Source organism: Danaus plexippus, chromosome 28, assembly GCF_018135715.1.
Source record: "Danaus plexippus chromosome 28, MEX_DaPlex, whole genome shotgun sequence".
NCBI lineage: Eukaryota > Metazoa > Arthropoda > Insecta > Lepidoptera > Nymphalidae > Danaus > Danaus plexippus.
In genome coordinates this window covers 2,277,013-2,298,709 of record NC_083556.1, presented here as the reverse complement: position 1 = coordinate 2,298,709, position 21,697 = coordinate 2,277,013, and the positions used below count along the sequence as shown (strand labels likewise).

Sequence of the window (21,697 nt, the reverse complement as noted above, 5' to 3'; positions counted from 1 at the left end):
CTGTTGTTTTAAAATCAGTTTCAGATCACTTCATGTCTTGAATTGGATTTCAAAATGTGAAATCAGAAATAGTCCAGTTCTTTTGCTCCCTGGCTTACAGCATCGTCGTCGGTTAAACAGTAGGTAAAAAATAGGAAAATTGCAGTAAATGGATGTATTAATCAAATTTTTCTGACTGAACAAACCGTTTGAAATAGAAGCGCGGTACTAAGAACGTACCGCAAATTCCATAAATTACTTCTAAGAAGTTTTTTTTTTCAATTTTAAGATTTAGTATTGTCAGATTCGGAATGTATAATTTAAAGCTAAAATTTAATGTATAATTTTAAGCTAGTTAGATGTGACATTATTCAACACGGCGCCTGCTAGGCTGGGTCATAATGACCCGTAATGCTTTTAAACGCGGGTATTTAAGAAAATAATTTAATACTACTCTTCTCAGTAGCTGTAGTTAGTGTACCGCCTCCCTCCCTCCCGGAAGATAGCCGCGAATAAACAACAAAAAGGTAAATATCACCCGAGGGTACATCCGGTAACACCACTTCCGGCCAATCCTTAAAATGCATTAAACCGGCATTATATTTATACATTGTCCAATTCTTAGTAAAACATCTGTAGTGGACATTTTTTTTAATACTAGTTATCGTTTCATTTATTTTCAAGTAGTTTCTGTGTTTTTTTGGTCAACAAAATTATTGTAAAACCTGTTATGTTTTTTTGAATACATTTAAAATCATCTGCTCAATAAAAATACCAGTGTTTGTCCCGTGCGGAGCCCATTTTATTACCGCATTTTTATTATTCTATAAATTTAATTAACAGTATACTAAAATTAATTATAAAAATAATAAGATATCATTAGTTTATTAGAACATTTTTATTGTGATGTTCAGTCATTTTCAGCAATACTATTAAAGCAGATAATTTTGTGATCAGGTACAAAAATACTTCATACATACATCAAAGAAAAAAAAAATTTATGCTTGCAATATATTGTATATAATTCTATACAGGAGTGGAAAATCTACAATTGTATACAAACTAACTATTCCAGATCACTAACTATCTTTGGTTCCATTACATTTCCAAGAAATCCAAAGTTATATAAAAATTCCATCTTACACTATGAATAGGAAAACTTAATACCTAACATATATTTAATAGTTTTTATCGTACAATACTCGTACAATACAAAAACAGACTCCGTAATGTATTGTTCACTGGTTCCGTATCACTTCACTGTTACAACATCACTTCACAACACTTCACTCGGTGAGAATATTCCAATCATACTCCGTATGATCCCAGTCCGTTGGTCAGTCGTACTGTAGGGTGTCCACCAGCTGTGGGGCAGCAGGGGACTGGTCAGAACACGTCCACTCCGAACCACATTCAGATTCCTGCTTCTGAAGACAGAATAGCTTGGCATTATTAAAGATAATGAATGTTACATATACATAAACAGTAAAATCAATATTAATTGATAAAATTTAGTTGTATTCAATAATATTCAGGGACAACATCAAAGAATAATCTAATTTTTTATATTATATATACATATATATAAATGTATTTCTGTATGTTTATATACTTTAAGCGTGAAGCACGCGTGCGGCGGCGCGTCTGTGTGATAGCGACACGATCTCGGCAGCGGCGACCTTGGGGCAGGCTCGAGGCAAGACACCGGCCCGCGGACATCACCGCAAGGGACGAATAATACCTACGTATATAATATATACATTAATTACATGTGCATTTTAACATTAATTATGTAAAAAAAAACATTCTTATAATGCAATAGATACCTGTACTTATAAAATTCATATTAAAAAATCAATGTATTGTAAATATTTTCAACGAGTTATCTTTAAGCAGAGTTTGTATGTATGTATGTATGTGTGTATAGCTGACCTGTTGTGTATCATTGAGTATGTGTTTGAGACAATGCTTAGCCGCGGGCAGCACGTGTGAGGAACACCGGACGCCGCCCTCCGTGAACACACACCGACCCTGAGAAGGTATGCGGTTCGACGGTGGATCCTTGGCCTGCAAATATTATAACATTAAATTAATATGTATGTATATATTGCAAGTTAAATAAAAAATTATCAAATATCTCAATTAATTAATGGCTTTAACCTTATATATATATCGGCGAAATTCATATTATTTGGATAATCATTAATTTTAGGGTAGTTTTAAATTATCAGGTGTCACCTGCGTAGTCACAACAATGAGTGTCGCTTGGTATAAATAGAGGCGAGGGTACAAGTTAAAGACATTCACTCTCGAGCCGTTACAGAGGTCGGATCACTTGAAATAAAAGCTTCATCAAACCGTCCCCGAGGTTACCTTCAATAGCCTGAGATAAAGAGGATAATCCGGAACTAGGGCATTCGTGACGTCACTCTTTGTTGGTAATAATTAGTACATTTATATTGGCAATACTGTTACATTCTCTCTAGTACCGTCACTCTACATTGTTTGTGGTACTATGGTTAAATAAAGATGTGTTTTGATTGACCTTTGTAAGAATATTTTCTAAATAAAACTAACTATGAACGATACAAGTGGTATTTTTCATATTAAGACTTATATATATACATATATATATATATATATATTACCATAGCTCTCTTATGATGTAGTTTCCTCGAGAGCACGGCATCCATTCCGTGTTTCCGGTGATATCCAGCGTACGCCTTCAACTTCCTCAGCTGTCGCCGCTCGCGCACCGACTGAGGTCCGGACCGGGACTGGCTGTTTATACTACCTGGAACACCACATACATTCACTAGTATTTACATAGAAATCATCTCAGTAACAATATTGAGAGCTCCAATGACATTGAATCTTTTGAGATGGTATTAATTTAATTAAAAATTTATATTCTACTGAATTCTAGTGTGGGTGTAACATTTAACTTATGATATATGTACATTTGTATAAAAAAATTACATGAGAAATAAAAAAATAATATATATATATAATATCTTTATCCAAACACAGCATATGATGTTAAAGTGCTAACAAACTGAAACAGTAATATTATATATTATATATTTCCTTATATACTTCATATCTGTAGACACAAAGCTGTAATATCCCATACATCTATCACCACCTACTGTCACACAATGTTCACTCACAGTAATGTTCCTTTTCTGTCCGTAGAGCCTTGACATATTTCAGCCTGGCCGTTTCTAACTGAGTTCTCAGGCGACCCATCTGTTTAATATATAAGGACTGCAATGATTTGAGAACATTGTTCGCTTCACTGACTGCCTCCTCTGCTGTGTATACACCAGCCTTCCTGGAAATTATAATATATAGATATATATTTCTAGAAAAAAATTAAAGAACACTTATAATAAGGCCTGCAACAGAGGAACGACTGTTTCAAAAGGTTTCAGATTTTTATGTGTCCTAAGCGACATATTAAGTAAGTGTAATTATTACAAATAAATATATCATAAACATCATGTCGCCTGTTTAGTAATAAGTATTTAAGAAAAAAACTTCTTCAGTTCTGATGAAAAAAAAAAACAAAAATTTACAAATGTTGCATCTCATCTTTAAACGTATTAAAACCACACTGATGTAATTGAGATCAAACCTATGTGACATAGCACAGAGTAATGTGAACCTCAGACCCACCAGAGCGGTCCGTCCTCGCAGGGTGCGTCCTCAGTGTCGGAGGGTTCCTTCTCTGTGGTGATCACTACACTGTCACAGTCGCTGTCACTGGCGCTGGCGCACTCCATCAGCGCCGTTGATACGGACGCGTTCACTGACACCGCGTCTATTTCCTCTGGAATCATATAAATAAGATATTTATTATATATATACATATATATATTAGTCGGAGAAAGGCTGTGCCATTCTGGTTAGAGAAAATTGTATGAGTAACTTTTATGGCATTACAGTAAATTAAGAGCTGACGGTAGATAGTTTGTGTATACAGCACTGCAGATCTTCCAGATGTAAGTGCCAGAGATTACACAAACATGAATCATCTTTGCATAATACTTTAACATAACTCCTTTACGTCTCATTAAACTGTTATATAGATTACAGTAGGTTTAAAACAAATTTATATATATATATATATATATATATTATTCTACTGTATATATGCACTAACTGAATGGATCCACAGCATGCGTAGCTATTTCCTGTTCCGAAGGCTCGCTGACCACAGACACTGAGGAGGCGCACGAGGTCGTCCGAGTACGTTCAGGTCTGGAAACATTAAACATAACATATTACTATTAAATAAATATATAATATTCGAATAAATATTATAAAAACTATCTTTTAAATTACTAAATTTTTCAACGGCTTATAGTTAATTTAACAATTTTCTCATTGCAACTAGTCCTTAAATTTAAAATGTTTGCAAAGCTGTTAGCTAATTATGTTGTGAGTATAACTTCATAGATATGATTAAAATTATTTATATTATTTTCGTATCAAGATACTTTAAAACAAAAATGGCTCTGAAAGGAATTGTTTTACATACTCAGCTCCTATTGACACTATCCTGTTATATACTAAAGGTCAGCATTTCCCAAAGTGGATGATACCCCCCTTTTGGGCTATAGGACCGAGGGTCAAGGTCAAAGTAAGAGTCCCAGAAAAATGGAAGTTGTGTAAAGGCAAGGGGGTGATTTATAATTTCATTTAGCTAGGATAAGTTATATTGATTTTCGGTAAGTGAAAAAATAGGTTCACTAAAAAATTAATTATTCTCAAAGTGGGGACACAATAAGTTTGGGAACCAATGGTCTAGGTTGTTGGGGCTTCTAAGTTTTGGACATTTAACCAGATGTCATCTTTGTAATGCTCTGATTGGGTAACAAGCGTCGCAACGAGGCAAGGGTAGTTTAAGCCCGGTCGTGTCTATCGAGTATATACTTAATAACACAAAATATTTACTTCACAGTCGAATATACTTCATGTTACGGAAACTCGTAACTGTACGTATTGCGTCTATTTTTTTATAAACACAACAGATCAACGAATCTCACAGTAATATGCTTCAGACACCACGCTTGTATATTCTCAACTGCCTTATAATATTTTCATATACTTATTTTCATATACTTACCAGAATGATTTTCATTTCTAAAAACTTATATTATTATATCACGATTTATTAAGGCTTAACTAAAAATTTTCATATGTACTTAGATAATATTACTTTCACTTCACAACATAGTTCATTGACCTCTAACAGCTCAATATATACCTAACGTAGTGCTGCAAACGATGCAGCAGCGTCTCCGTGGTGTCGACGGCGGGCGGCGGCGCTGCGGCACGCATCCGGCGGCAGAGAGACGAACGGGCGTGGTCGAAGCATACCCTGGAGATATGTAACACACAGCGCTTAGTATATGGTAACAATTAATATACTATATCGTGGAGCACTCATACCAACATGACATGAAATTATAATTAGACTATATATGTACTTAAAGAAATATATAATTTAAGTAAAAAATTACTGAAATGATTATTATATAATTAATAAATATTATCTATACATGTAAAATAATATATGTAAGTATATAAGTCACTACCCTCAATCTAAATCATACTTTACATATGGGTTCAAACTCACCCGGGGTCTCTGTCGATGGGTGCGGGCTGTGTACATCTGTTGCCAGATGCGGAGACATGAGCACATTGCTTGTACGGAGCGGTGGGGTCACTGAGTATATGTCGTGCGCAGTACATACGACCCGCCACTACAGGAAGGGTGCACTCATACGCGTGGTAGGAACAAGTACGGGAACGAGATACTATCTCTTGTTGTAACTGGAAATTAAAGTTGTTTTTTTTTTTAATCTCATATCTTATAATCTGGCTAAGATCTTGGACCATACTGCCTAATCGTTATTTTTCTATGTCTTCTGGCATTTATTGAATTTAAAGATAATATGTAGTACAGCTTATACAAATTCACTTATTATTAAGTATTATCTGTTGGTATTGTAACAGAGTATTGGGGACTTAGATTTTTTTTTTACTTTAAATGGTTATTCATGATGGCCACACTTCATTTATTATATATTAAATGATAAAACATTCAACTTAATATAACTATAATAACAATATAAGAAAATAAAAATGTTTGTTAATATTTGACACTAACCTATTGTATCAATAAAATAAAATCGAGATGAAAAAGAATATAACACAGATAAAAATATACTTATATGGTTTTATTCAGCCGCATCACAGTAAAAAGTTTTAATATGTTATTAAAAGTAATTATATTAAATTCATTAATATGACACATGTATTATATAGTCTAAATATTCTACAATAAAATTAAATGAGAATTAATACCTGAGCCCTCAATCTCTCCTCTTCCTGTCGTTTAACGAATTCAGGATCCGGTTTAACAGACTTAACATTTGTGATCCTTATTGCTGAACGCCCTCGGTTTAGCATCCTGACCTTTGGCAGGTGGATGATCTTATGTTGTTGGGACATATTGGATGGATTTGATGAATCAACTGGAATCAATTAATTTATATTAACTGTAAGATCTCTATCATTCAAGTGGAAATATATATATGTTCCTATGTAATTCAGTTTAAATTACACCTGTATGGAATTAGAATGTGAGAAATTAATTAATATGGTTGTTTTATAAACACAGATACAATTTCTAGTCAAATTGTTAGACTTGTATGAATCTTTTTTTAAATTGATCTTCATTTATAGTACAAAAAAAATTAAAAAAATAATAATAATTAAGTTTTAAATCAATGTATTTCATAACAGATTTAAGTTCAAATAATATAAATTCGTTAATTAATTTACGTTAACGCATGTAAAAATTTACAATATTTCAAAAGTAAAATACCTTCTTAAAAATCCATAACTTATTGTGTTTATTTGTCCTTGAATAATATATATAGCATATGTTACTTAAATAGTTATTTTTAAAAATAGGTCACATAGTTTTTAAAAAGAATACTGAAAAAATATTATTCACCATACACGTCTAGTCACTAGTGTTTATATGAAAATAAATCTTCACTTACGATCGGATATCCGAATATTATGCGAATGGAGATGATCAATATTCTCTTTTTTAATTGGAAACATTATAGACTAGACAAATAAACTTTAAAAAAAATAATATATTCACTAAGTTAAATGAAACAAATTACAGAGGAAAAAGGCAATGAATTTGCGAATTTAAAAAACAGAACACCACGTCCACAGATTCGGAATAACAATTTCCTACTACGCAATACGTAATCGAGACCGCGAAAATTAATTAACAAAATATGTCAAGTGCAATTCTAATTTATTATGTACGAAACATTTTAATATTCAACTATATAATATAACTTTTAAAACAACAACAAAAATAATTAACTAATTTTAAGGTAATTAGTTAATGATTAAATATTTAAGTTAAGGATGTCCAGTAAAAAATAATAAAGTGTATTGTAAACAGTGGTGGGTCGGCCATTTGCACCGTGTGACAGAGTTTTTAGGTCGGTATATTGAATATAGTTTATTTTCGAAGTAAAGTTAATTACAGTGATTAAAAATATGTACAAACGATAGAGCAATTTCTTAGAAACAAAATGTAACATAATGATAAAGTGAATTGTACCTGGTCTTATTGCAGATCTTCATTCTGTCACCGGAGTCTTCACTGTAAAACACCAACATTTTATAATGGCGACCGTTTGATTACATCTATCAAGCCATACAAACGTGACGAATTTTTACATAACATTTCATATAAAGTGATCGTAGTGAAAAACTTTTAAATGTTAATTTAGTTATAATTTTGTGATTATTTTAGGTGTTATATCTTCACGATGTTATTTATTAGTTAGTAAATCACTCAAATGTTAACGTGGTCTGCATCCGTTCACCGCTGTCATAGCGCTGTCCCTTTCCCACTCACGCACATAGACGGAGCACGGCTCTCCGTCGTGCCTCCGCGAACAGTCATTGGAATATCCATTCAATGGCTGGCGCACAAGAAAAATGGTATTTTACAAAAGTGCAACTACAGAATTCGCCAAGCAGAAAATGCGGTTTAGATGCAGATAAAGAGTTAGCATATAGGCAGCAGGCCGCTAATCTCATACAGGATATGGGCCAACGGCTTCAGGTGTATCCTTTTCAATGGTGAAGTGCAATGTTTTTGTCGAGTCATGTGGTTAAAACGTGTATTCCGAGTATTTATTCCAGTGTTATTAGTGATTACAACGTCAATTTAGTGTATACTATAAGTTAAATGCGTGATAGTGGTCATAAAGCTAGATGTAAAATGTATGACGAAACATCGAGATTCTAGATGTTAAGCGTCAGGTCACTTTCGCTTGGTTGTGTGGGAATTCCCGTGAGTAGACTCGATTTCTAAAGGTAAGCGTCTATTATATATCATAAATAGTACATAATATGGTTATATTATGTTATATTTAGGTTATTGTCGCGTGTATCATGCTATTTTTTAGGTCAGTGCTCTTTGACAGCTGTGTAGGACGCCTGCGCGCTGACGTAGGGATCGACCTGTCTGGTTCTAAATTTAAATCTTTAGTTATCATTTACGCGGTAAAATTTAGCGCGAAATGCGTAGCGATGAAACAACGTGAGTCTGATACGAACGCGAGTTCATAAAACTCGCATATCCTTATAAATGGCGCTTATTGCGGTTGCGAGTCATTTTCGTCATTTATTTGTAGATAAATGCCGTTATATGCACACAAACAAGCAGATAGTGTGTATTGACGTATTAAGGAAAAACAAAACATTTAAGTGATAGTTGCAACATTTTCTCTTATGAAAAAACTATATTTAAATATTCAATACTAGTATTAGAGACCAGAGGCTTAACCTTTATAACTTTTTTAACTTTACAACAGTAAAAGTAGAAATAATTATATGCACATAATCAATTTTTTTTATGTGTGAATCACAGATTACTTCTAAGCCAATTTTATGTATGACAAAGCATTGTATTGCCAAAATTTGCAACAAGCCCAAGACAACCACAATGACCTACTTTCATCACCTTTCTATTTCTATGTTAAAGTCAAGTTTCATGAATGACATGTGGTATTTTCAATTCATCTTACTTGGCATGGTGTTTTAAATATGCATCATTTTGCGAAAAAGTAATTATATAACACCTTTTTTCTAGTAAAAGCACAAAAGATTCAGCCAATCTACCTGTTCTGATTGTGTTAAGTTGTAGGGATTATTTTTTTCTCCAAAGTTTTTGAAACATCAATAGAGCTTGTACTATAGAATTGGAATTTGAAGAACAGATAAAAGGGCTCTACAATAATAATGCCACTTGTTCCAAATTTAAGTATATATAGGATACTTTTTTCTTTTATTGTATTTAAAAATATATATATATTTTTTTACCTTTGCTAACATTTGTGTAAACAAATGAGTCAGTTTTAGACAGAATGATTCATTGTTTTCCGCTGATAACAATATTTGTAGAATAATTGGTATTACTAATGGATTTAAAATTTGTTGTTTGATTACAAAATTAATTTTGAATTCATGTTTATTTGATATCTATTAACATATTAATGCTTTGACAAAGTAATATATATATATATATATATATATATATAATGTATTGCAATATTGAAGTTAATTTTGAATTAGTGTATATATAATACATTCTACATAGTAAAAAATCTTTAAAATTTTAATTGATCGAAAGTATTCTATGTAAAAATAGTAAAACGGCAACAGATTCCCTTTTTACCTAATAACCAAAAAAAAACTATTATGGTTGATGTTTTGTAACTAATAAATTCATTTTTGTATTAAAAGATAATCTAAATTATATTTATATCAATTGAAAGTTACATCACTATAAAGACTTAATATGATTTTTATTGGAAACCAAAATTTTCCCATAGTAATTAGGTATAACTTAACTATTTTAACATAGAAAAAAGTTGTGCTTATATCGATAAACAGTATTGATGTGCAAATTTTATTTCAATAATAGATCATTTTAATAATTTATACTATAATTATATTAAAAATATATACTAAGCATGAATAATATATATATCTGTGTGTGAATATGTATATATATATATGTGTGTGTGTGTGTGTTTAAAGTCTCGCCTTATATATCTAATGTGGACAACATTTACTTGTCCTCCTTAGTTCACGGTCAATGCAACAACTCGACCTTGAACAATGTTTACTATCGGCTAACATAAAATTTTTATTACACTGATTGATTTGTCATAGTATTTTAAAAGACTTTTTCTTCCTGTCATAAAAATTAAGTGTATTATTTGTATTAAAAATTAAATTTAATGGTTATATCTCACTAAGATTGCAATGTGGAAGTTTGTGGGGATGTATGTATGTTTGTTGCACATCAATGCCAAAACTGTTTGATTGATATTGATTAAACATTATAGTATAGTTATCTAGCTAGCTGTTAGCTAAGACAAAGCCCATATTTACGACTCAATTCCGTGTAGTTCTTGCAGGATTAATAGTTTTTAGTTGTATTTGTATATATATAAAAAAACCCTATACTTAATAGATTTTTTTCTGCCATTTGATAACCATGTTTATTTTATACATTCTATACATTTCTTCGGTCGGATTCGGAAGTCGACGTAAACGAAGTTTGGGAAATATCTAGTATATATATATTAGTTTTATATATATATTATTTTAATATTAAAATGTTTTATCAACAATATAAACCTCAACGCGGAACAGATCACAATTATGTATAAACACTGCTATAGTGTACATGCATCGGTTCTACGCGTTCCACTCCTTCACGCAGTTCCACAGGAACGCTATAGCTGCCGCTGCTCTCTTCCTCGCTGCAAAGGTGAGAAAAATTTACAAGTGATAATATGACATGATGTCGTGAAATAAGTAATGATTAAAATATATTTTTCATATGTCTCTTGATACGTTATTAAAAATAGTTATACCTTTTCTGGATTACGGCCATTGTTGTAATAGTTATGGGAATGATTGCTTTGTGAGTGTGTTTATTCGAAACATTCACGAATTTCTTATATAGTAATTTATTGATTGGACAAACTTTAAGATTATATGTTTTTAGTGTAAATATGGTATAAAAAATGTATATAATTTTTTTTTAACTATGGTCTAAATATTATTGTTACTTTTTTTTTTATTTATTTGATTTTTAACTGTTTTTGTGTCATAATATATGACAATATATGTATGCTAGGTGTTCTTGAATTTTAGCATTTTTTATCAACACATAATTAATTTTCAACAAAGATATATATATATATATATATATATATATATATATATATATATATATATATATATACGTTAAACATATGAATTATATGCTTAAGAAGGCTAAGCTTTTAGGTTTTATCTGAAAAAACTAAGAGAGAGTTGGAATAGTAAAAATTGGGAGCGATTGCATTAAGTAATTTATTAATATAATTCCTATTAAATTTCCAGGTGGAGGAACAGCCGAGGAAATTGGAATATGTAATAAAAGTGGCTCATGTGTGCCTGCACCGAGGTGAGAGTGTGAACGCTCTCACTCCGGAGCAATATCAGGAACAGGTCGGTGCACATGCTATTAGAATGTGAATAAAACGAAAATTACATACAAAAAAGAAGTTTTTCCTAGAAAAACTATTTTATTTCTTATGTAGACTTATGTGTGTATATAAATTAGTATAATATGCGGTAAACATATAACAAAAATAAGTCTTTTGAAAGTTTGTTTGTTTGAATAATAGATTACAACATTTTTACAAATACGTATGTAATATGTGCTAGCGTTATCCCAGGGTTTTGCTTGACATTAATTGTTAAAAAAAAAAAAATATGTAAATATTTTCATCTCAGATAAAAATGTAAATAAAATTGATTGGTAATTTTTTTTTTTTCATAAATAAATTTCGCAATATTATAAATATATATTACAATTATTGTTTACTTAGAAGTCTTACACAAAAAAAATTATTGTTGTAAATCAAATGACTCATTATTATAATAATTTATTTGATATTTTTATATTTTATCATGTACTTTAAAATGTCACGTACATAATGTACGATTGTTTTTAAAATTTTAAATCTTATCTATGATTATTTGAAGATCAAGAAGTATTACCATATATAATAACTTATTGTTAGAGCTGAATAAAAAAAAATACTAATTTAAAATTGGAACGTTCCTTAGAAAAACCTGTAGTAGGGGATTGGAATAAAATTAAATTAGTGAGTCCATATTCTCTACCCTGTAGAGGTTTAGAAGGAAACGGTATTTAGTTTTACATCTAGTAACATATTATAGTAAGGGGTTAGAATAAGATGCTAGTGAGTTTAACAGCTGGAAATAAAGTCATGGTTTTATTAAACGTTTCCAGGCGCAGGATCTAGTGTTCAACGAGAATGTACTTCTGCAAACGTTAGGTTTCGATGTGGCTATCGACCACCCGCACACGCACGTGGTACGAACCTGCCACCTTGTTAAAGGTGAGCGTTATACGGATGGCGCGGTTCCATTTTCAAATTTGACTTTTAAATTGGTTCTTCTACAAACTCACTGATGGCCAGCGTTTACACATTTTTTTTTTTTATTCTCTTCATTTTATAGCGACACGTAGGTTGTACATTGTGGTGTTTTGTTTATTTCGATTATATAATATTTTCAAAATAATATCTACACTTATTGCAATGTTGAAATTTTGTTTCATTATTTTTAGTAAAATAATGGCATATGTATAATTTTTTACAATCAAATCTACATTATTATTGTAAACCAATATGAAAGTCAAATTGCGTTGAACCTAGAGCCAATCCCCCATTTACGTTATATCGTGTGCGCAACGATCAACAAGTATAGTAATATAAGGTATGTTTCATTCTGTATGTGTGTGTGTCCTTCCCATTCGCACCAAACGCCTAACCAGAACAAATTATATTTTGAGAAATTAATACGTTTGCTATTTTTAAGATATATTTTCCCTTATAACATATAAAAGTAATGAGAAAATGTAAGATCAAAAGCTGAAGAGAAAATTTCCTATTACTATTAATGCTTTAAACCTATACACAATCGTAATATTAGTAAAGGTCCACAATATTATGCCAGTAATAATTTAATTTCCAGCTCCCAAAGACTTGGCGCAGACTTCGTATTTCATGGCGTCAAACAGTCTCCACTTGACTACAATGTGTCTCCAATACAGACCTACTATTGTCGCCTGTTTTTGCATACATCTTGCATCTAAGTGGAGCAATTGGGCGGTATGTATTTATTTGATGTATAAAAGTACACACATATATATATAGTCACTAATATTATACATACCAATAAAGTTTTTGCAAAAAAAATTACTGTACATATATTGGTAAAACTTTCAAGAGATGTGGTTTAACTATCAGGATAATCTCCTAGTAGTAATTGATTAAAAAAATCCATTTAAATTCCCATAGAAATTTCAAGTTAACATGTAAGAGTATATATTTTTTTATATTAGTGATAAATTATAGATAATAATAAAATTTTATATACTATTTAACGCCGTTCACAGATACCTCAATCTAACGAGGGTCGTCACTGGTTCTCATATGTGGATAGGGATGTCACTACCGAAATGTTGGAACGCCTTACTTCGGAGTTCCTACACATATTCGACAAATGTCCGTCTAGATTGAAACGAAAGATGATGACTATGTCGAACAGTGAGTAACTAAGATTGTGTTTATGTAGAAAACAAGTTACTGAGTCTTTGCTCAGACTCGGACTCATTCAGACTGTTTCGTAAGTCTCAAACTCAGTTAAATGATTAGACTAGAATCCTTGGGGTTAAGGAATCAATGGGGCTATGTTGACATCATAAGTGGTAGATAACAAAATTTCGATAGTTTTCATAGTGAAGAAATTATATTTCCTTGATTATATCAATATTTTAAACAGATTAATAATAAAAAGCTTGTCTATAATAAGTATAGAGTGTTAATATTTGTAGAGTCGAGTCTAGCAAAAGTAACTATTTTTATTAATTACAATTCAATATAAACATTTTGAATTAGTTTTCCTATCATTTTCTGTATTAATGCTCACATACTACTTACTACTTTTATCACTTTTTGGGCTGTGGGAATATTGTTGCGAAGATTATTATTTTTCTATAAATATAATATATAAATATTTTTTTTTATAATTTCGGTATTATTATGTTGTTACGGTTTTTGTTTAAAAAAATGTAGTCATTTTAATATAATTGTCATCACTAGGTGGTAGTTCACCTCACGCTGGATCCAGTTTTGATAAGAAGCACTCGCTGGCCAACAGTGATGAGATAGACAAGTCGTTTGATAAAGGTATGGTATATTTTATTATATTCATACAATGATATGTTTCTGTGACTAGAATTTTTATTTCTTTCAAAAGTTTTACGAACAATTGTTCTAAAGTAATAGCGTAATTGTAGATATTTTTTTTACTGTAGTTTTTATCATAATATGAAATATTCGTGTGTAGATTTCTTAGTTCATTTCTATGAAGTTCTTAATAATTTTCGTTACAGAATACGAAAGGGAGAGGCGTCGACAACAAGCGCCCGGCGGATACGTGCCCGCTACCGCACCACAAGCAGCGCAGCCGCAAAAGATAGACTTCAATTTGTACAGAGAGAAGAGAGAAAGAGAGGAAAGAGAACGGCGAGAGGATAGAGAGAGACGGCAGCAGGCCTTGCAACAGAGACCGGCGCCACAAAACAGACCCAACAACAACCCCCCGCCACACAACAGACCGCCCCACAAACCCCCACATCCGTGGCCACACAAACCACCTCACAACAAACCGCCCGACCGACATCGCCAGATCCCATCCACCTCCCATCCCATCAACCCGACACCCAACCCTCCAGTACACACGGAAGTAAGGACGCGGCCGCCGTCATTATTCTCGCCAGAGAACGCCACGACGCCGACCGCGGCTGCCGCGGCGCCACGACGCAGCAACCCTCCCCAGAGACCTAGACCCGAACCGCGGCCTAGTGTCAGCGCCGCGCAACCACCCAACGTGCCTAATATACCGCATATACCTCAACCTGTGCCTCAGGAAAAACCAATCAGTCCTCACAAAAAGAGGCCCGATCCCACCGCCGTAGTAAGAGACATGCAACCACCGGCCATACTGTCGCCGTTCTCGTCGCCTAGAGAAAAACAAAGGCCGAGATTAAATTCAAATTCGGAGCCAGAGCTGGTACCGGTGGTTAAGAAAATAGATGAAACGCCCGGCTACGAAAACGTTGTAAGGGAATCGCAGCGCGGTAACGCTGTCAAAACGCGAGCTCCCGATAGAAAACCCGAAGCGAGGGCCTTGAATGGCATAGAAACTGATCCTACGTTGGTGTCGAATTTACTCAAAGAGAGCTTAGCCAAGCCGGCTCCGATCACTGTGGCGACGGAGAAGAAGTCGCCCGTTGAGAAGAAGGAACCTGTGGAAGTCCCACAACCCAACCCCATAGAACACCACCACTCTCACCCACAACCTCACGCACATACACACCCACAGCCTCATCATCAGTCACACCCTCAACCACATCCACACCCTCAGCAGACACCCACAGACGACGGCGACCACAAACACAAGAAAGACAAGAAAAAGAAAGAGAAACACAAACACAAAGACCGGGACAAGTCCAAGGATGAGAGAAAGAAACACAAGAAAGATAAAGACAAAGAGAAAGATAAAGAAAAGAAAGAACAACCGCCGCCAGCGCCGGAGACGGACGGCACGCTAAGGATAACGATACCCAGGGAAAAGCTGTCGTCTAGTCCAGGGCTCAAGATCAAGATACCAAAGGAGCGACTGGCGGCGCCTCCTCCACCGCCCAGCGGCCTCAAGATCAAGATCTCCAAGGAAGTGCTGGAGACATCAAGGAAGCGGGCCGCGGGCATGCCGGAGGCCCCGCCGCATAAGCTGCCGCGACACGACCCCCATAAGGTAGGTTGGCCCCTCCCACCCCCCTACAGGCCCCCGCTACCCTACTACGTGGTGGCCCCACCGCCGCCGTTATACTACGGCGACTACTTCTACGGGATGTTCAGACCGCAGCTCCCGCAGCCTCCCCTACCACCGATGCCACCACCAGCCGTACCACCACCGCCGCCCGAATGAAGCGAGTAGATTGTTTATATAAAATAACCGTCTCTTTCATATAATCTGTTAAACTTCACCTGTCTCACTAAATCCTTATATGATTCTTAACCTCTATGTAACTTGTTGGTTTTTATTTAGTTGTTGTTATGAAGTTTTAATAGTGTCTACAGTCATATTATATATAATGTATATACAGACGGACTCACTTAGTTTTGTATTGTGATGAGATGGAATATTTTGCTAATGTATACATGTGTTGTATGTTATATATTTTCCTATACCTAGGTTATAACATGTATGTACAAATTTTATTATATACTGGGGCCATAGATCACTTTGTCCTATTTACTAATGTTTCTATTACAATCTGTTTAGATTAACTATTATACTGAGCTATATGTACTTTTGGAGCTTTTCTATCGTGTAATCTGTGGCCTCAAACGTCTATGGTTGTTGCTTATTGTCTATGAGACTGCAGAATATTTATTATTAAAAAATTCTTAAGATATATCTCTAGACCGTGTTACATGTGTAAGTCGTGGAAACTAATTTTTAAAATTATTTATATTATGAAGATACTTCAAAGTACACAGATTAAATATTTATCTGTTTGAAAGAAAAACTATTAAAGGTATATATATAGTTAGATAGAATTTATATTTTGATATACTCATATACTAAACAAACAACGGCGAAACATGTTGCAAGTTATATTAAGAGTAATCTTTTACTGGAAAGTATAAATCTATCATGTTTTTTTTTTTAAATATAATTTTGACATATTTGTATATACAAATGAATATTTATTTTTCTTACATACATAATATAGAGAAAATTATTACTAATCAACTGTTCGTATATTTATATGGAAAAAAAAAGCTACAAGCTTTGTTCTAAAGACTATCATTCCATCACGAACACGTACATGTATGTTCCTTTTGAACAATACACAAGCATTATATTAATATCACAAATGTATATAAAATGTAGATTTTAATACAAGTAATTATTATTTTTTATATTAATATTATTTTTTCCTGATCAACACATTACCATAACAGCTTTAATTGTAATATAGTAAGTGTTTTTTTTTTTTTTTTTGTTAGTTTAAAGTAAACGCTTTGCTCAAAACAAAATATTAATACAGGGTGTTTGTTCTCACATATTGTAAATTCCTATGAAATTGTAATCGCTATTTTATGCTAAGTAATCTACCTGTATAATATATAAGTAATATTTTTTCTATAGACATTGTATATATTAATTAAAAATGTATTGTATTGTTTGTCTGTTGAGAATTCTAACTGATCAATATTTATAGTGGTGCCATTGCTTGTTACCATATAACGTTTAGAGACGATTTAGGAAATTCTCTTAAAGTACTTAAATTTTATTAATCTTAGTTAAATAATTTTTTTTTTATTTTGTATTACTATATATATTTTTTTTGTTTTTTGAAAGAGATTATACTTGCGAGTTTGTTGATACTGTAAATAAGAAACTTTGTAAGTCGATATTTTAGCGGAAAAAAAAAAACAATCTGAGGGAGAATAAAATGTTTTTTTTTTTTTTAATTAAACAGTCACACTGTGAACGAACTCGCTTTGTTTTTATTTATCACCAGTGACAATGTAAACATGTATAAGTGTATGACTTTATATTTTGCATGTGTAAGTTGTGTTTTGAGTTTTTTTCTACACGGTTTTTATAACACCTGTTTTTCATACATTATTTTTTTTCTATTACTTAGCTGTTAGTGTCTGTGAACGGTTGTGAAAGTTATTGTTAATGTCTTTAACAGCTAAATAATAGTTATCGAGTGTGTATATCGTGTCCTTTGGGGCTACATATGTTCCAAAATGGTGTAACGAAAAATGATTTTCTTTTACTGGGACGCAATTTACCATACATATCAGCTGGGTATCTCGCTTATGGTGGCGGGCGGCTTTACAGTTCGGGTTGCTCAAAAAAAAACCGGCAATCCCAGCTGTATAGCGGATTTTCTTTAAAAGATCGGTATTCACGTAACACACTAATAGTTTATGCAAGAATGTCAACACATTGTTGCACAGTCATAGGAACGTAGCCTCAAACGGGACGACGACACACAGTGCACTGAACGTGGATCGTATTACAGGTGGACGCCAACGGGCACGGCGGCAAGTGACAGCGCATCGTGTGTCGACGTTCCCCGCCAACCGACCTCCTTGCGTCACCGCCAACGCATTTGACAGCTTTGGAATTTGACATTACACTTTTTTAATTTTGACGTATGACGTAACGTCGCCCCCAACCCGGTCAGCTGGGACGTTCCGCCCGACCGTGTTCCATATTTGAATTTTGAATGATTGTATCGCTGAGCTCGCGGCTCTTTGTTTCGAATTTTGATTATTTGAAAAGTCATTATGCGTTTTTTTTTATATTAATCGTCGATCACCGTTCGATGTCTAATTCCAAAGTAGGTTACAGTGGTGGATAATTAAGGTTACGGTCGTGGTTTGGTTCACCGATCTTTAAATGTTTTATTAATCGGTTGTATCGGTTAACCAGAACACCGCTTTATCATGCCTGGGCGTTTAAGTGATGCCAACTGTCAAACTCATTACTGAATGTTGGTATGAGTCCACCCTATGTAAATACTGGGAGTGCTGCCAGCTCTTTGTATATATACAGTCCAAATTAGCCAAACGACTGATACATTGAACCGCTTTGTATTTTTTTGTTTCATTTCTTGTATACTTTGCTCTAACAGAAATGTGGCTCTGATTGTGAATAGACATTTTTTTTTAATAGTTAAATGAGATTATATTGTGGTTAGTGTAGAAAAGAATCTAGAATGCGATCGGCCTGTTCAAAATTACCTCATCTCTCCGCCGGCAACATTCTAATGATTATTTTTTTTACACTAATCGCAAATGGCGCCATGTTTGTGCATCATACCATAACTTAGGATATATATTTTTTTATAAATCCATTATTGTTAGAGTAAAGTGTGTAACATTAGTTCTAATACACGGAAAAGAATCAGTGATAACATTAAAAAGAGTTCCTCGTTAAATGCTTTTATAATACATATATCCCTTATATGAAGACTATCGGATAAACTAACAGTACTAAACTCGCTTATAGTTACGGAACACAAGCAAAACCTCTTTGGCGTTAACGCAAACAAACGCGCGTGTTTATTAAAAAAAAAAAAAAAAAACTACATACAAATTAACCAAGGAGGTTTTGCATGAATCCTTAAAAAGCGTAAACACGTAATCGATTTATTAATAACTGGAAATGCCTTAATCCCATTATTTATAGCACAATTCACTTATACTCGTTATAACAATAAGTAAGCCTTAATATAACCAAGCCTGGCGCCAGGTGGCGAGCCATCTGCAGTAACGGGAAATACGCATCCAACAAAGAGATCGGATAAAATGTAATCGTTGTGATAAAAATATTTAAATACAAAAAAAAAAATATTAATGTAGTAATCGAATTTTTTTTTTAAATATAATTAAGGGTTTACTTTAAGTCACACTGAAACTAGGTGACTGTTATATAGGGGGCCGGCTTTGCATATTTTTTTCACGTCTCTGGCTGGCCCAAGACTAAATTGGTATAGTTTTTTTTTTTTTTTATATTAGTGGCTGTAAACTATGACTGATGAACGATTTTAGCGCGCATTCGATTCCATTCGTTCTTTGCGAGTGAACGGAACCGAATGTGCGCCGGAATGACTCATTGGTGTACGGATTCATTCAAGTGCGAACAGGAACGAATGATTCCTCACCAGCCAATGCGATCCCGAGTACGGGCGAGTGAATGGCGATTTAGTTTATTATTTGTGACGATTCTTATGATGCCGACGATTTAAATTAGGATAAGTACATTATGATAACGGAAAAAAAATGAAAAAAAAAATATTATGACGTTTACTAGCGACGAACAAAAGTTTTGAAAAAAGTATCCGCTTTACAGACATAGTTAGACAATTTGATGGCGCGTGACGAACAGACGCGACGTTGATTTATATATGGACATATATAAGGCATTTTTTTATTATTATTAATATTCTAACTGACGAATAAATAACGTACGCGTCTCTCCGGACGTCCTCAGGAAGACTCCAGATATTAGGTTTCAAAGAAATTAATTTAAGTAACGATAGCTATTATTTAAGATTGTAAATTTGTATAAAAATCTGTAGCTCCGTTTGATCAAAGAGGTTTCCATCTAAACAAGCGACGGTCCATGTTCTTAACGATGTGATACGGGAGTGCGCCGCGGGTTTGTCTGTGTTGACCAAATAATATTATATGTACGCTGAAAAGTATTATCAAATTAAATATATATATATATATGAATATATATATTAATGATTATTTTTGCGGTTCATCGACCGAAGTATTCGGTTTAAAATAATTTTCTATAGATTTTTTTTTTTTTTAAATATCGTTTTGAAATTACCCGGTCTGGTTGGTTTTAAAATGAATACTTTGGTACTGTCGTTGAAGCTGTTAGTCTAATGAGATCCCTTATTGAAAATAAACAAAACGAAATCGTTTTTTACAACATGCTTGTACTGCTTTTTATTTTGTTACCTTTTGTACTTCAAATTATTTATCATATACAGTATAAACAATCCCCCCAGAACTGTCCGTTAGTTATTATAAAAATGGACTTAATAAATGATACAAACATTGGTAAGACTGCCCGGGTACTAACTCGATCAGTTCAAGAGAACCATTATTGCTTATATTTTAAAAGTGTAGGCCATTAACGCTGTAGAGAACAGTGTGTATTATTGTTAAAGTACGCCATTTTGTAACGTATTTTACAGAAACAGTTAAGTTAAATAAAACTACAAACCTGGCGTTATAAAGTTATTCGCGTGGTAAAAAGTGATGAGTTTCAAAGTCTTTATATTAAAATGCCTTAACTACATATCTCTTACAACGTAATCTGGTTGAAGCTATTTTGCTAGGACATGTAAAGCGACATCTAGCGAACAGTGGTTGGAACTATAATTAGAATCATCTTGGCTAAGAAACGCAACTTTTTGAACCTAGATGGCGCTTTTTAACTTTACATTGAAAATGTTTCTTCAACTAGGTACACCATACGTCTACAACAACTATCTTTTTAATAAGAACACGGGTATTTAGTATTTTATTTTATTTTGAAGGAAATAAATTGTACGTGCTTCACTTTAAATTGCAATTTTTTTTATCATACAGTATATTATTTTGTTTTCAATCTTGTAACGTAAGCATAGCCAAGGTATAACCTTATAGTACATCAAGGGTGTTATAGCCACCGGTGGGAATGGGAAATAGGTTTTAACAAATATTCAGTCTGGAGTCAACCGCTAACTTACAGACACCTCTTTTGAATGTAGTTACATATAAGTCTTAATTATAACCTGAATACAGTTTTATAAATAAAACTGACTTTTCTTGCATCGTCCACTGTCACCAAACGTAATTATCAGAGATATTTAAGTTAATTAAATTTTTCAACATAACTAATTCTACTGTCGACT

The 21,697-nt window shown here is 33.2% G+C and overlaps 2 protein-coding genes across 5 annotated transcripts; one reads left to right on the top strand and one right to left on the bottom strand.

The window, feature by feature from the left end:
* Positions 1-858: 858 nt before the first annotated feature.
* On the bottom strand, positions 859-7,784 carry LOC116776343 (KAT8 regulatory NSL complex subunit 2). Of its 3 annotated transcripts, XM_061525245.1 has the most exons (12): positions 7,059-7,264; positions 6,878-6,914; positions 6,355-6,524; positions 5,624-5,820; positions 5,252-5,365; positions 4,145-4,242; positions 3,658-3,811; positions 3,150-3,313; positions 2,628-2,773; positions 1,912-2,046; positions 1,592-1,720; positions 859-1,406 (listed from the first exon to the last, which is right to left on the bottom strand). In XM_061525245.1, exons 3-12 carry the CDS (start codon positions 6,499-6,501, stop codon positions 1,317-1,319), a joined length of 1,374 nt encoding a protein of 457 aa, XP_061381229.1. In that variant the 5' UTR covers positions 6,502-6,524; positions 6,878-6,914; positions 7,059-7,264; the 3' UTR covers positions 859-1,316. The 3 variants fall into 3 exon arrangements, with proteins under 3 accessions (XP_061381229.1, XP_032525427.2, XP_032525426.2); XM_032669536.2 differs by lacking the exons at positions 6,878-6,914; positions 7,059-7,264 and adding an exon at positions 7,643-7,784; XM_032669535.2 differs by lacking the exon at positions 6,878-6,914 and having other exon boundaries at positions 7,059-7,272.
* A 221-nt stretch (positions 7,785-8,005) lies between these two features.
* LOC116776342 (cyclin-T) lies at positions 8,006-20,731 on the top strand. Of its 2 annotated transcripts, XM_032669533.2 has the most exons (9): positions 8,006-8,154; positions 10,756-10,873; positions 11,494-11,601; positions 12,413-12,521; positions 13,159-13,295; positions 13,583-13,733; positions 14,289-14,375; positions 14,582-16,005; positions 18,299-20,731. In XM_032669533.2, the coding sequence occupies exons 1-9, from the start codon at positions 8,006-8,008 to the stop codon at positions 18,326-18,328; spliced, it is 2,313 nt and encodes a 770-aa protein (XP_032525424.2). In that variant the 3' UTR covers positions 18,329-20,731. The 2 variants fall into 2 exon arrangements, with proteins under 2 accessions (XP_032525424.2, XP_061381228.1); XM_061525244.1 differs by lacking the exon at positions 18,299-20,731 and having other exon boundaries at positions 14,582-17,759.
* Positions 20,732-21,697: the final 966 nt, after the last annotated feature.